At 46.0% G+C, this 13,890-nt stretch overlaps 1 protein-coding gene across 1 annotated transcript in view; it reads left to right on the top strand.

Moving 5' to 3' along the window:
* Positions 1–13,890, top strand: part of FOCAD (focadhesin) — a 1,219,893-nt gene that overhangs the window by 587,943 nt on the left and 618,060 nt on the right. Inside the window, exon 19 of the mRNA XM_086961452.1 lies at positions 2,393–2,443. Coding sequence (XP_086817578.1) covers positions 2,393–2,443 — 51 coding nt within the window. The remainder of the gene's footprint in view (positions 1–2,392; positions 2,444–13,890) is intronic.

Raw genomic sequence — 13,890 nt, 5'->3', positions numbered from 1 at the left:
CGAAGCTGTGGGCCCCCACCACTAATAATTTATTACGCTATAGTAAGAATTTGGATTGTTAAAATCCCATTTCATCTGCTGTCCCCAACTCAGACATGTAATCATGCTATACTTAAACATTATAGATGTCATTCCAGAATATTTATTTATTTATTTATGCGTTTGTAACGCGCCGGAATCACACCCGAAGGTGTATCTCCGCGCAGTGCTGTCTGAGAGTGCAAGGAGAGGGAGGCTCTAGTACTGAAACAGAGTGGTCTTAAGACTCTTCCTGAAGATTGAGTGGCTGGTACACTGCCTAAGGGAGAAGGGAAGGCTGTTCCATAGACGTGGACCCATAACAGAGAGGGCACGTCCTCCCTGTCTGGTCTTGCTGAAACGGGGAATCTCCAGTAACAGCTGGTTACTAGAGCGCAGGTTGCGCGAGGGGCAATGATGGACACATTTTTCGGCTAGATAGGACGGCCCTAGATCGTGCAGACTTTTGTGCACCACACAGCAGGTCTTAAATTCCACCCGTTTCCGGATGGGCAGCCAGTGGAGCAGTTTAAGAAGGGGCCGGGATGGAGTTCTGGGGGGTGTATTTGTCACCAGGCGTGCTGCGTTGTTCTGTACCACTTGGAGCTTGTTTAATACGCCTTCATTGGCCGCTAGGAGAAGACCGTTACAATAGTCCAAGCGACTCAACACGAGGGCCTGAACCAAGGTCTTCCTTGAGCTGTCGGGTAGGAGAGGAAACACCTTCCGAAGGAGGCTGATGACATGGAAGCAAGACCCCACCGTGACGTTGACGTGATGTGCAAGTGTGAGGTCGTGGTCAAGGCGAACCCCCAGATTTTTTATCACCTGTTTAGGGGAGGGAGCCTCTCCCAAACTAGTAGGCCACCAGTCAGGGGTCCACAAGATTTTAGCTTCCCCAAACAACTTGACTTCTGACTTTCCCACATTACACTGGAGAAAGTTGTTAGCCATCCAACTGGCGACCGCCGTCATGCCACTCGAGAAGGCCTGCCTTACCTCAGGAGTGAAGGTCTTAAAGGTAAACAACAACTGAGTGTCGTCTGCGTATGAAATGGGTAGAAACCCGAACGTTGCCACACAGAAGCCAAAATGACCACCAGCCCATTGCTTAACAAGAAGATATTACAAATTTACAGAACACTGGTAAATCCACGTGTCAGATACATGCCCACTTTTGAGAGGTGACTGGGTGGAGCACCTTGGGGATGCTGGAGGATGGTGAGTGGCCGTAGGCCATTATGGCACCAAAGAAAATTGCCATTGTAGAATGGTTTTAGCTTATACAGCTTACATTTCTACACTTTGATTATTGGACCTGTCAGTGATTATAGAAAATAGGGTGGAAGTCAAAGCCTGCATGTCTGTGGTGTATTGAAATCAACTGTGATTTAACACTTGATGTGGGGATTTAGAATAGTACAACGATACTGGCATAAGGTGGCAGATGTTCTTTCAGAGATAATGCAAGTTAAGGTGGTCCCTACTGAAATGCCAATGGCTTAAAGGCACACAGATATTTTAAATGTGTAATCAGTCCTGGTCTATTGATTGCTAAAAGGGACTAGCACAGATGTGGGGAACGACCAGCGCACAGAGTATTGTTAAGTGGAAAGTGGTCCCATATCGATGCAAAATTCTGGAGCAACTGTTATACAAGGTTTGTTACTGCCCACAGAAACGTGAAAGGATATGGACTAGTTGGCAAGATTATTATGGTGTGATGCAGCCCATGGTCATTAATCCCTAATTATCGGTGAGAAGTTAACCCTCATGCAAGTATCTTTTGTGTCATTTGCTGCTGCTCACCCTAGATAATTACATAATTGCATTATATTGCATTTTATTTGGTCTTTTGACAAAAATGCAAATAAAGATTACTATTTCAAAAAGTAGCAGTGAATGTTGGGGGGATCTACTTGCATCTGTGACACTTATGGTATTTGAGATGAATTTAATGTTTCTTGCTTATCGAAACAAATTGCCAAATTGGTAAGTCAAACAAAATTAATGCATTTATTTTACTGTAAATTGTGATGTACGCTGTTTTTTTGAAATTGTGAATGGATGATCGGGTAACTAAAGCTTTTGCACGTGTAGAGCGTGGGCATTGACATATGTGATCTTACTTAAAATGATGTTATAAAGAAAACCTATAATGGCTGATGCAGATTTCAGAATAAGTGTTTGGATTCACCTGTGACATTCGGGTTAGTTGAGTTGAGCCTAGAGGAAATGTTACCACTGGTATTTCTGAATCAGTACCTAAGTCTTTGAAAACTAGTGCTTACTTTAGTATATGGTCATATTCATTTGTAGCTGAAAAATATACTTACATATATACTAACGGTCTTGAATTTAAATTATTTTTCAGAAATTTAAAGTCCATATTGTCAGCTTATTATGGAGCCACACTCGAAGTTTGGTAAGAACATCATAAATACTTGTGATAACATAATCTATTGCATTTTCTGAGGGTACAAGATATTAATTGCTTTCTTGCTTTTACTGTACCCCACTGTTGCTGAGTGGAAACCAAAGAAGCTGGTTTGTCTGTTAAGTAATGACAATTATACCAATGGTTTTGGGTAGACTTGGCTTGAGGATGACTTTTACTAGTATACACGGGTGTAGATATCAATAGTGCATCAGGGGCAGTGGCACAGAGGCCTGGGGGTTGGAGGAGCCCACTGCACCACATTGAAAGCTTTTTATTTTACCTACCAAACGAGGTCATGGGGGGCCCATTTTCCTTTCTGTTGCTAACTATAACTTGCGCCCTGCCATACACTGCTTATGAGCTCACATACTAGTTCACTCTCTTGCACATGACAGGTGTGTGTAGTGGAGTGTGTTCATAGGCTGGTCTCTCCTTTGAGACCGCTCTCTCAAGTGACGGCTGTGTGTAGTAGGGTGTGTCAATGGAATGGCCTCTCCTTTCAGACCTGTCTGTAATATGTTGGGTGTGCGTAGTAGAGTGTGTGGTTGTACCAACCTCTCCTTTGAGACCTCTCTCTAAGATGACATGTGTCTGTAGGGTGTGCGGAGGAACCTGCCTCTCCACTGAGACCCCTGTATTGTATGGCGAATGTACGTAGTAGGGTGTGGGAAGAGTCTTAACTCTCTGATCAAAACTCTTCCCAAGCTGATCGGTATGAATAGTAGACTCTGATAAACACCATGTCCAGTAACACTCCTTCCTTCAGTAACAAGTCTGCAAAGATCACCTACTCTTCCCTTTTTTTCATGATCCCAAAAGAGTCTTGCGAGATCGTAACATTTAAAAAAAAAAACGCTTCTACTCATCATAGTGCTCATCTCTTACACACTTCCTCTCGATAAAAGGGGGCACAATATGCATTTCTACTAATAGACTGTATTGAGAACTCTCTTCTGCTTTTTATTATTCACAATCCCGCGAGAGTCCTGCGAGATCGTAATAAAAATAAAAACAATATACATTTATTTTTATCACAGTAGCTATCCCTTAGAGATCTCCTCTCTAAATCTCTTAATTTCTCAAAAACTACTGAATGGATTTACACTTAATCACAAAAAGCACAATCTGTGTACCAACATCTAGCTTCCTGCCAAATTTGGTGTAATTCCGTTCAGCTGTTTGTGCTGTAGCCTGTCTTAAATGTAAACATGTAGAAAGAAGATGGGGTAAGACTTACTCACTGAAGGGTAAGTCAGACTACAAGGCCTCCTTAAACAAATATCACCTGGCATGTAAGTCGGCGAAAATATCTTTTGTGTCGAATGCCATCTCCACCGCAGTGAACAGTCCACGGGCCTTATTTTCCATGGTTAAGAAGCTGGCAGGATCTAAAACGACTCCACTACCTCCAGCCTTAGATGATATCCAATGCAACGATATTGCAAATTAATTTACCGCTAAGGTTGAAACAATATATAGCTAATTAAAGACCCCCAATTCTGTAAATATAGCGAGTCCTCTGACCGAGATGGCAAGCGGGAGTCATCATCCCTCGGCAACTAAGATTTCTACGTGGCTGCCTTTGGATGATGAATCTTTCTTGGATTGTTTAACTAGGGTAAAATCTGGCTCCCCTTTAGACCCTCTCCCCGCAAACACCTTGCAGCAGCTTTCTCGAGAAGCTCTGTTAAATGCTTCTTTACGAGAATCATGCATTCCTTGTGAATGGAAACGTGCAATGGTGGTTCCTTTGCTGAAAAAGGCGGGGGCTGATCCCATGGTTATGTCAAACTTCCGCCCTATTTCGCTGTTGCTGGTCCTTTCTAAAGTTCTGGAAAAACATGTCAACGGTCAACTTTCAGCCCATGTGGAACGGGCAGGCTTTTTACACCCGTCCCAATCGGGGTTTAGAACTCATTTTTTTACTGAAACCGCCTTGTTGGGGGTTACGGAAAAGTTGCGCTCCTGCTTGGACAGAGGGGAGACAACGGCGCTCATTTTACTTGATCTGAGCGCCGCATTTGAAACGGTGTCACATTCTATCCTGTTAAAGTCTCTCCAGTCAGCAGGAGTTGTAGGGCCTGTGCTATCCTGGCTGTCCTCCTTCCTTAGCGACTGTACATTTCAGGTTTTCTCTTCCAAATCTTCATCTACCATCAGGTCATCTGCGTACGGAGTATCCCAGGGCTCCACGTTGAGCCCTGTGCTCTTTAACATCTATGTGAGACCCCTGGCATCTCTTCTCGTACGCCGATGACACGCAAATCATCTTCTCCCTGTCCTCTACCAAGGAAGGGTCTCCTTCTTCCCTTCAAATTGGTTTACAGCGGGTGTCGGACTGGATGAGTGCCAACTTGCTGAAATTAAATGGAAATGGGCCCTCTCCCTCAACCGGTTACCCAAGTTCGTAACCTGGGGTTTATCCTCGATAACACCCTCTCAACGCGGCAACAGGTGGTCAGCGTTGCTTCCACACATTTTACTATTCTAAGATGCTTGCGGAAGATTATCTGGATGCTCCCTGACTCCACGAAAAGAACTGTGGTCCAGGCACTGGTCACTTCGCGCCTGGACTACGGGAATGTTCTGTACCTTGGAGGAAATCAGGAGGTGCTGAAGAAACTCCAGGTAGTCCAGAATTCCGCCACCCGTTTTGTGTGTCAGATCCCTAAGAAATCATCCATCTCCCCTGTTTTGCGGGATTTGCACTGGCTCCGCATTGAGAGCCGTATTAAATTTAAGACCTTGTGTCTTATTTTTAAAATCAACCAAGGGTCTGCCCCTCACTATCTTAAGGAGATTGTCCACCCCTATGTCCCCTCGCGGTCCCTACGCTCAGCCGCTCAGGGTAACTTGGTAACACCTAGTTGTAGACTATCCAGAATGGGTGGTCGTTCCTTTGCGTTTCTCGGCCCCAGATTGTGGAATTCTATTCCCTGGTCTATGAAGCAGGAACCATGTTATCTTAGGTTCCGGCGAGATCTTAAGACCTGGCTGTTTTCTCAGTGATGAGTTATCTGGTTATTCAGTTGCAGTGGTCTAACTACTTGCGCCGGGAAACCCTGTCCAGGGTAGCTGTGCGCAATATAAATGTAATTAATAATAATAATAATAAAGAAGAAGTTTATGGCTAATGCTTGTGGATTTTGCATTTTGGGACTCCCCTTTTTTCTTGGCCCCTGATTGACAGCTCACCCCAAAGTTCTCCATGCACAAACTAGTCAAAAAGTAGCACCGTTTTGGGACGTTTTGTGGAGAGTCATTAAACGGGGCCAAAGTAATTATCTACACAAAAAAACGATTTTCTATTGGTATTTTAGACACTACTACAGACCAAACGGCCCGACTGAATTTCACCAAATTTGGCAGAAAGGTAGCTTTTGGTCTAGAAAGTGCCCTTTTTGTGAATTGGTGTAAATCCGTCCAGTAATTTTTGAGATATTAATGAAAATTCATATTTGTATGGATAGGGACGGGAAAGCTTCGCAAACCTTCTCAATCTCGTGCTGAGATCTGATTGGCTGCCAACATTTCAGCCAGGAAGTGTTGGCAGCCATTTTGAGACTCTGCTTCAGCTGAGTCCCACAAAACACGTTTTACAAAAAGAAAAGGGGGGTGTTCTGGTCATGGGGTCTCAGGGGGACCCTGACAGAGTCAAAAAGCACTTTAAAAAAAATTGCAGTGAAAATGCAGCATAACCACGATCCGCAGCAAAATAAAAAAATTAAAAAGCGCGTGATCCTGTGCCTGTTTTGAATAGAGACCCCGGGTGGAACAGGTCCTGTGGGCATTTAAAAAACATAAAGCAGGGGGGGCGTATGGGGCACTCCTCCCCCGAGCCCACCACCTCCCCAGGGATAAATAAAACCCACAAGCAAGTCCCCCACAGCGGGATTGCTGAGACCTCGTAGGAGGCCATGTCCTCTTTCTTAACCGCTCTGCAAAGGGGCCTCCTGGCGCTCTAATGGTTGGGGGATGAAGTCCCCTTGACTACTGGTGGTCATTGGGGGTCAAGACTCCCTGTTGTTGCCAGAAGTAAGTCCCCCCACTGCGGGATTGCTGAAACTTCATTGGAGGGCCCGCCCCCTTTCTCAACCACTCTGCAAAGGATCCTTCTGGTGTACTACTGGTTGGGGATGAAGTCTCCTTCGCTGCTGAGGGGCGTTGGGGTCCAAGAACCCCTATTGTTGCCACAAGTAAGTCCCCCACAGCAGTATTGCTCATCCCTGTCCGAGGCCCTGGCCCCTTTCCTAACCACTCTGGAAAGGGGCCTTCTTGCACACTGATGTTTCGAGGATGAAGTCTAGTGGTGAGTGTGGCAGTAAAGTCTGCTCCGCTGGCGCTTGGTGAAGTTTTTGCTGAACTCCACATTCCAAGCGGAGCACAGAATGGCAAAACTGTGCAAACTCCACCAGCTAAGCGGAGTTTAATGCCCACCCGTATCAGAGACTCACACAGCCATTCACAGACCGAGTCAGACAATTATATACCCACTTCCAGCCCCTCTCTGACTTTCACACCCACATACAAACCTACTCAGACACTCGTACACCCACTGAGACACTCATGCTCTCACGCACACCCTCCGTGTCAAAGGTTAGTGGTTACAGTTAGGAAATAACATTTAAAAAAATATGAAAAATTCACTTAAGAATACAAAGGTTACAGGGTCATAATATATAGTTAATAGAATTTTTAAAAAATGTAGAAATTCACTAAAACAAACCAAGGGTTACAGGGATGTTCTAGTTAGGAAATTGAATTTAAGAACCATAGAAATTCACTGAAAAATCCAAAGGTTACAGGGACGTTATAGTTAGGAAATAGAATATAAAAAAACGTAGAAAGTGACTGAAGGAACTACATGGACGTTAAAGTTAGGCCCAGATTTCACTCATACATAACCATTTAAATTCAGCAGTTAAAGTTACCTGAGTGTTACAGGTGCGGGAAGAATAGGCAGTACGCTGATTCTAGTCTTTGTGGGTTTTATTTTGGAATATAAAGAGTCTGAGCTTTTCTTCTTGGTGGTTATCGTTCCTCGTGGAGAACGACTTCTCGCAGCCTTCCGGATCCCTGATTCGGCAGATGCAGCTCTACGCCCTCTGTCGGGTTTCCGTCGTGGTAGTTCTCCTTCGGATTCCATTTTGCCTCTCGAGTGAAACAGAGAAAAGGCAACGGTGTATCAGTTATCCGTTCAATAATTCTATAGTTTTACAGGGAAAGGGAGTGAGGATCCAACTACGTGTGACACACAATTAAACTAGTGCCGTAGTGAAGGGTTTTGTGCTCAGGGGAAGGGAACACCAGGAAGAGGGAAATATATCCCGGGTTTAGTCCGCAACCGCTGTCTTACGAGTAACCCAGCCCCTGAGTCTCTCACGTACCTGGCTGAGCCACACACCTCCCGCGGGTGTATGGCTGGGCGGCTCGTAGTGTCGGTGGCCTCCTGGCTTCTCCGGCTCCGCGTTCTCCTCACCGCCTCCCCGCCGTCTCTCCTCGTACGATGTGCTCTTCCGCTCCGCTTTCGTCTTCTTCTCCACTCCGCTCCCTCCGGGTGAACAAACACACCTCCGATTCGTTGTTTCCGGAATAAGACGTCTCCGTGTCCTCTTGAGACTCCTCCCAGTCGTAGGTCCAGTCCGAATTAAAGGGCCACTGTTCTGATTGTGTTTCTACCTCGGTTTCGACATTCTGTGAGGAGTAAGAGGTAGTAGCTGTCAAGTGACTATTTGTATTTTGTCTAGAGTCTTGCACCTGTGATGACCCCATGGTGTTACACACCTCCCCCTCTGGACACTCACGATCGGGGAGTGGGTGACGAGATAAAAAATCCGCCCCAACATTCTCACTGCCCTTACGGTGATGGATAGAGAAAGTGTACGGCTGCAGTGATAGAAACCAACGCAATACTCTAGCATTGTTAGCCTTATTGCGGGCCATCCATAGCAGAGGTGCATGATCTGTAAAGAGTTCAAAACGCCTTCCTTCAAGATAATATGCCAGTTTTTCTATGGCCCACTTGATCGCGAGACATTCCTTCTCGACCGTGGCATATTTTAACTCACGAGGGAATAGTTTTCTGCTGACATATAAGATCGGGTGGTCAAGCCCATCATGACCAGTTTGGGAAAGCACCGCCCCAATCCCATAATCCGATGCATCAGCGTGCAAGGAAAAAGGGCGAGAGAAATCCGGGGATGACAATACTGGAGTGGAAGTAATCACAGACTTCAATATTCGAAAGGCCTCCTGCATTTGTATGGTAGGACGTACCGGAGATGATGCCTTCCCAGCGTTTTTCAAAGCATCTGTGAGAGGGGCGGCAATGTCCGCAAACTGCGGAATAAACTGTCGGTAGTACCCGACAAGGCCCAAAAAAGAACGCAATTCTCGTCTAGTGGATGGAAAAGGAGTGTCCGCAATCGCCCTCACTTTTTCAATTTGTGGCTCAATTAAACCATGTCCCAAAGCATATCCAAGGTATTTAACCTTATGGAATGCGAGCTTACATTTCTTTGCGTTCACAGTGAGACCAGCCTTCCGTAGAGCCAGCAAAACCACAGACAGGTGTTTGAGATGAGTTTGCCAATCTGGACTGTATATTACAATGTCGTCCAGATATGCAGATGTGAAGTCTGACAACCCAGCGAGGACAGTGTTCATTAGGCGCTGAAATGTTGCTGGTGCCCCATGAAGGCCAAACGGAAGCACTGTAAATTCAAAGTGCCCCTCATCTGTCGAGAATGCAGTCTTTTTGATGTCTTCTGGCCGTAGAGGCACTTGCCAATACCCTTTAGTCAAATCAAGGGTAGAAATGTACTTCGCATGGCCCAGTCTTTCAATTAACTCGTCCACTCTGGGAATGGGATAGGCGTCGAAGAGCGAGATGTCATTAAGAGCGCGAAAGTCCATACAAAACCTTCGACTGCCATCGGGTTTAGGGACCATGACGATAGGACTGGACCAATCACTTTTAGAGGGGCGAATCACTCCTAACCGAAGCATTTCATCCACTTCGGATTTAATAGCAGCTCTCCTGGCTTCGGGGACTCTGTAGGGTTTAATCCTAACCTTTTTGTTAGGTGGTGTATCAATACAATGTTCAGCCAGAGACGTTCTACCTGGTTGGTTGGAAAACACATCCCCATAATGTTCCAATGTCTCTCTTAATTCCAATCTTTGCTGAGCCTTCAATTCCTCATTGTGAACAAGCATGTCAACGGTTGAGCCAGCCGAGCCTGAAGCAGCAGTCAAATGGATGTTGGCGGGAGGTGGACCCAACCATTTTTTTAAAAGGTTGATGTGATACGACTGCTGTTTACGTGAAGTCACCTGCAATTTATAGCTAGTGCGCCCAATTACCTCCACTACTTTATAGGGACCCATCCATTATGCCTTGAACTTATGAGAGGAGGAAGGCAGGAGAACTAAAGCCCAGTCCCCCAGATTGAGTCGCCTCCACTTCTTACCCTTGTCGTAAACAGTCTGTTGTCTATGCTGACTAGCTACAAGATGAGTCAATGCCAAATCCCTTAATTTGCCGAGTTTAGATTTAAGGGCCCTGGCGTAATCAAGAGTTGCACTTGCCTCTTCTGACTGTTCGTTGATCCAGGCGTCCCTGGTCATTTCCAACAGTGAGCGGGGTTGCCGGCCGTACAGCATTTCAAAAGCCGATACCCCCAGACTGCTCTGTTTCTGTGCCCTGATGGCGTATAATGCCAAGGGTAACATTCGATCCCAATCATCCCCGCTAACTTCCATCATCTTACGGAGGGTGGTTTTCAGGGTACGGTTGTAACGTTCCACCAGTCCGTCCGTTTGAGGATGGTAAACCGAGGTACGGATCTGGTGGATGTCCAACGTGCCACAGATTTCTTTCATTAATCTTGAAATGAACGGCGTACCCTGGTCAGTTAAAATCTCCTTTGGAAACCCAACCCTACTAAATAATTCAATCATTTTGTCACCAATTTGTTTTGAATTGGCCGCCGACAAGGGAAAAGCCTCGGGAAACCTCGTGGCGTAGTCGACCACTACCAAGATGTGTTGGAACCCCTTCTTAGTCTTGGGCAATGGTCCAATAAGGTCCATGCCGACCCTCTCAAAAGGCTTACCAATGACAAGCAACGGTTGTAAGGGGACCGCCGGTGGCCGAACCATATTCATCTTCTGGCAGATCTCGCAGGTCCTACAGTAAGATTCAGTATCTTTATAAATACCGGGCCAAAAAAATTGCCTGAGGATATTCTGGGTTGTTTTTTCGGCGCCGGAGTGTCCGGCGATGATATGGCTGTGTGCAAAGAAAAGAACTGGCTCTCTGAAAGAGACAGGCACTAATAGTTGAGCAGGGTCTCCCTCCTTTCCTATTCTATACAACAGCTCATTCTGGATTATGAATCCGGGGAAAACCTTAGAACCCTCCTCTCTCTGATGGGCCTGGTCCCATGCATTGAACAGAGTGGGATCACTAATCTGTGCAAATTTAAAGCTCTTATCCAAAACCCAGGGGTCTTGTGAAATAACCGAGTGTACCGGTCTGGTATGTGCATCCGAGGAGCCAAAACCTTTAGAACCTCTATCTGTGTCGTCTAACCCGACTTCTTCTTTCAACAGGATGTCAGCTACACATTCACAAATTAGTTGTGCCACTCTATCTCCTCTCTTGATCTGAAAAGCATCAGGCCCGAAATTAAACAGGAGGATTACAACATTACCCCTGTAATCTTCATCAATAACGCCTGCCCCAACGTCAATGAAGTACCTAGCCGCCAGGCCTGAGCGTGGAGCTATTCTGCCATAGCACCCTGGAGGAACTGCGATTTGCAGGTCCGTTTTGACTAGAGCTTTCTCTCGAGCGGGTATCACATAATCATATGCGCTGTATAGATCATATCCAGCCGCTTTTGCTGAACCTTTAGTGGGGGATGTTGCATACTTAGTCAATTTCACAATTTGAAGGCTACGTACAAGAGGACGTTCTTTTTGGGTACTACCCTCCCCATCTGTTTGAGTCTTAGCCGTTAGTTTATCCTTAAACATGTTCAGGAAACTAGGGTTATCTGTCCCAATTATTAGATCTTCGGGTAAATTGGACATTACCCCTACCCTTACAGCTTGTGAGGTTCCCACTGTTGGCTCAATAACAATGTCAGCAATGGGGTAGGGTCGGATATCCCCATGTACACATTTAATATTAACCATCCCCTGAGAAACGTATTGTTCTGACTGTACATTTGGTGATTGGATTACTGACTGTCAACAGCCCGAGTCTAATAAGGCTAATAACGAGTGTCCATTGACTTTTACACTTACTCTAAAGGATCCTCCCATCTCCGCGGAGAATAGAACAGCCTTGGGGAGGTATCCGACCTCCATCGGTTCTTCCTCGTTCCTTTTCTTTGGACACATTCGGGCAATGTGGCCCCATTGCCCACAATCGAAGCATTGTGGACCTGTATTTGTACTGTTCTCGGTCCTCCAGGTACGGGGACGTGTAGTTTCTCTACCTCGGAAAACATTCTTTTCGGGTCGTACTACTATTTTCCTCTCCTTTTCCATCTCAAAAGGGAAACTTTTAGGTTGTGCACGGGTAAACGATGAGGCCATTTCTACAGCTTGGGCGGTTGTTAAATTATGATGTTGACGAAGCCATTTTTGTGTGGCGTAGGGGAGAGCCTCAAGAAACTGCTCTAAGTATATCCGGTCAAGTATTTCCTCTTTACTACTGGTAGTGGGTGTAAGCCATTTGTCCGCGGCCATCTTTAGCCTTACAAACAAGGTTTTCGGATTTTCCCCTACAGAACCTCTCTCTTTTCTGAATTTTAGGCGATATGCCTCAGGGTCTAATCCTAAGTGGTCGAGTATTATTCTTTTGATTTCTGCATAAGTAGTGTCCCCCTTTGGATTTGCCACTTGATAAGCGGCCTGGGCTTCTCCTCCTAATAGGGGTGCCAAAAAAACCGGCCATTTTGATACCGGCCAACCACATGCCCTTGCTGCCCTTTCGAAATTTAACAGAAACGCATCGGGATCTTCTCCATTTCTATACTTTTGTAGGGAGACAGCTGGTGTTCCATGGGTTATGGTTCTTTCAGGGTTGTTCGCTTTTATCTTCGAATGCTTTTTTGATCACCTCTATATCAGCTTGAGCTGATACTAAATGTTGTTCCAACACCCACTCAATTCGTTCTTGTCCCTTTACTAATTGTTCCACAACGGTCTCCATCTTGACTCCACAGATGGTGCCTATGCCCGCATTCTCCACCACTGTTACAGGTGCGGGAAGAATAGGCAGTACGCTGATTCTAGTCTTTGTGGGTTTTATTTTGGAATATAAAGAGTCTGAGCTTTTCTTCTTGGTGGTTATCGTTCCTCGTGGAGAACGACTTCTTGCAGCCTTCCGGATCCCTGATTCGGCAGATGCAGCTCTACGCCCTCTGTCGGGTTTCCGTCGTGGTAGTTCTCCTTCGGATTCCGTTTTGCCTCTCAAGTGAAACAGAGAAAAGGCAACGGTGTATCAGTTATCCGTTCAATAATTCTATAGTTTTACGGGGAAATGGAGTGAGGATCCAACTGCGTGTGACACACAATTAAGCTAGTGCCGTAGTGAAGGGTTTTGTGCTCAGGGGAAGGGAACACCAGGAAGAGGGAAATATATCCCGGGTTTAGTCCGCAACCGATGTCTTGCGAGTAACCCAGCCCCTGAGTCTCTCACGTACCTGGCTGAGCCACACACCTCCCGCGGGTGTATGGCTGGGCAGCTCGTAGTGTCGGTGGCCTCCTGGCTTCTCCGGCTCCGCGTTCTCCTCCCCGCCGTCTCTCCTCGTACGATGTGCTCTTCCGCTCCGCTCCGCTTTCGTCTTCTTCTCCACTCCGCTCCCTCCGGGTGAACAAACACACCTCCGATTCGTTGTTTCCGGAATAAGACGTCTCCGTGTCCTGTTGAGACTCCTCCCAGTCGTAGGTCCAGTCCGAATTAAAGGGCCACTGTTCTGATTGTGTTTCTACCTCGGTTTCGACATTCTGTGGGGAGTAAGAGGTAGTAGCTGTCAAGTGACTATTTGTATTTTATCTAGAGTCTTGCACCTGTGATGACCCCATGGTGTTACACTGAGCTAAGTATAACTTACGCCCGCAATGCACTGCTTATGATTCATATATTTAATCACTCCATACGTGGCCAGTGACATCACTGATTAAATCATCTACAGAACCACTCGCAAAGCCACTTGCACCCCATATAACCTCTCATACGCCCACTCACACACCCACTCAAATACCAATTCACAGATCCATACCAGTACTTACACAACCACTCACTTATCCAGCTATACTGTTGTTTAGCAGTGGTAAAATGTGCAGAGTGGTAAATACAGCAAAATGCAACGGGAAAATGAGGGGAAAATGACAAAATGTCATCCTTCACACTA

The sequence above is a fragment of the Lissotriton vulgaris genome, chromosome 3_1 (genome assembly GCF_964263255.1).
Source record: "Lissotriton vulgaris chromosome 3_1, aLisVul1.2, whole genome shotgun sequence".
NCBI lineage: Eukaryota > Metazoa > Chordata > Amphibia > Caudata > Salamandridae > Lissotriton > Lissotriton vulgaris.
Note: the sequence above shows the minus strand (reverse complement) of the source record. Positions and strands in the feature narration are given on the sequence as shown.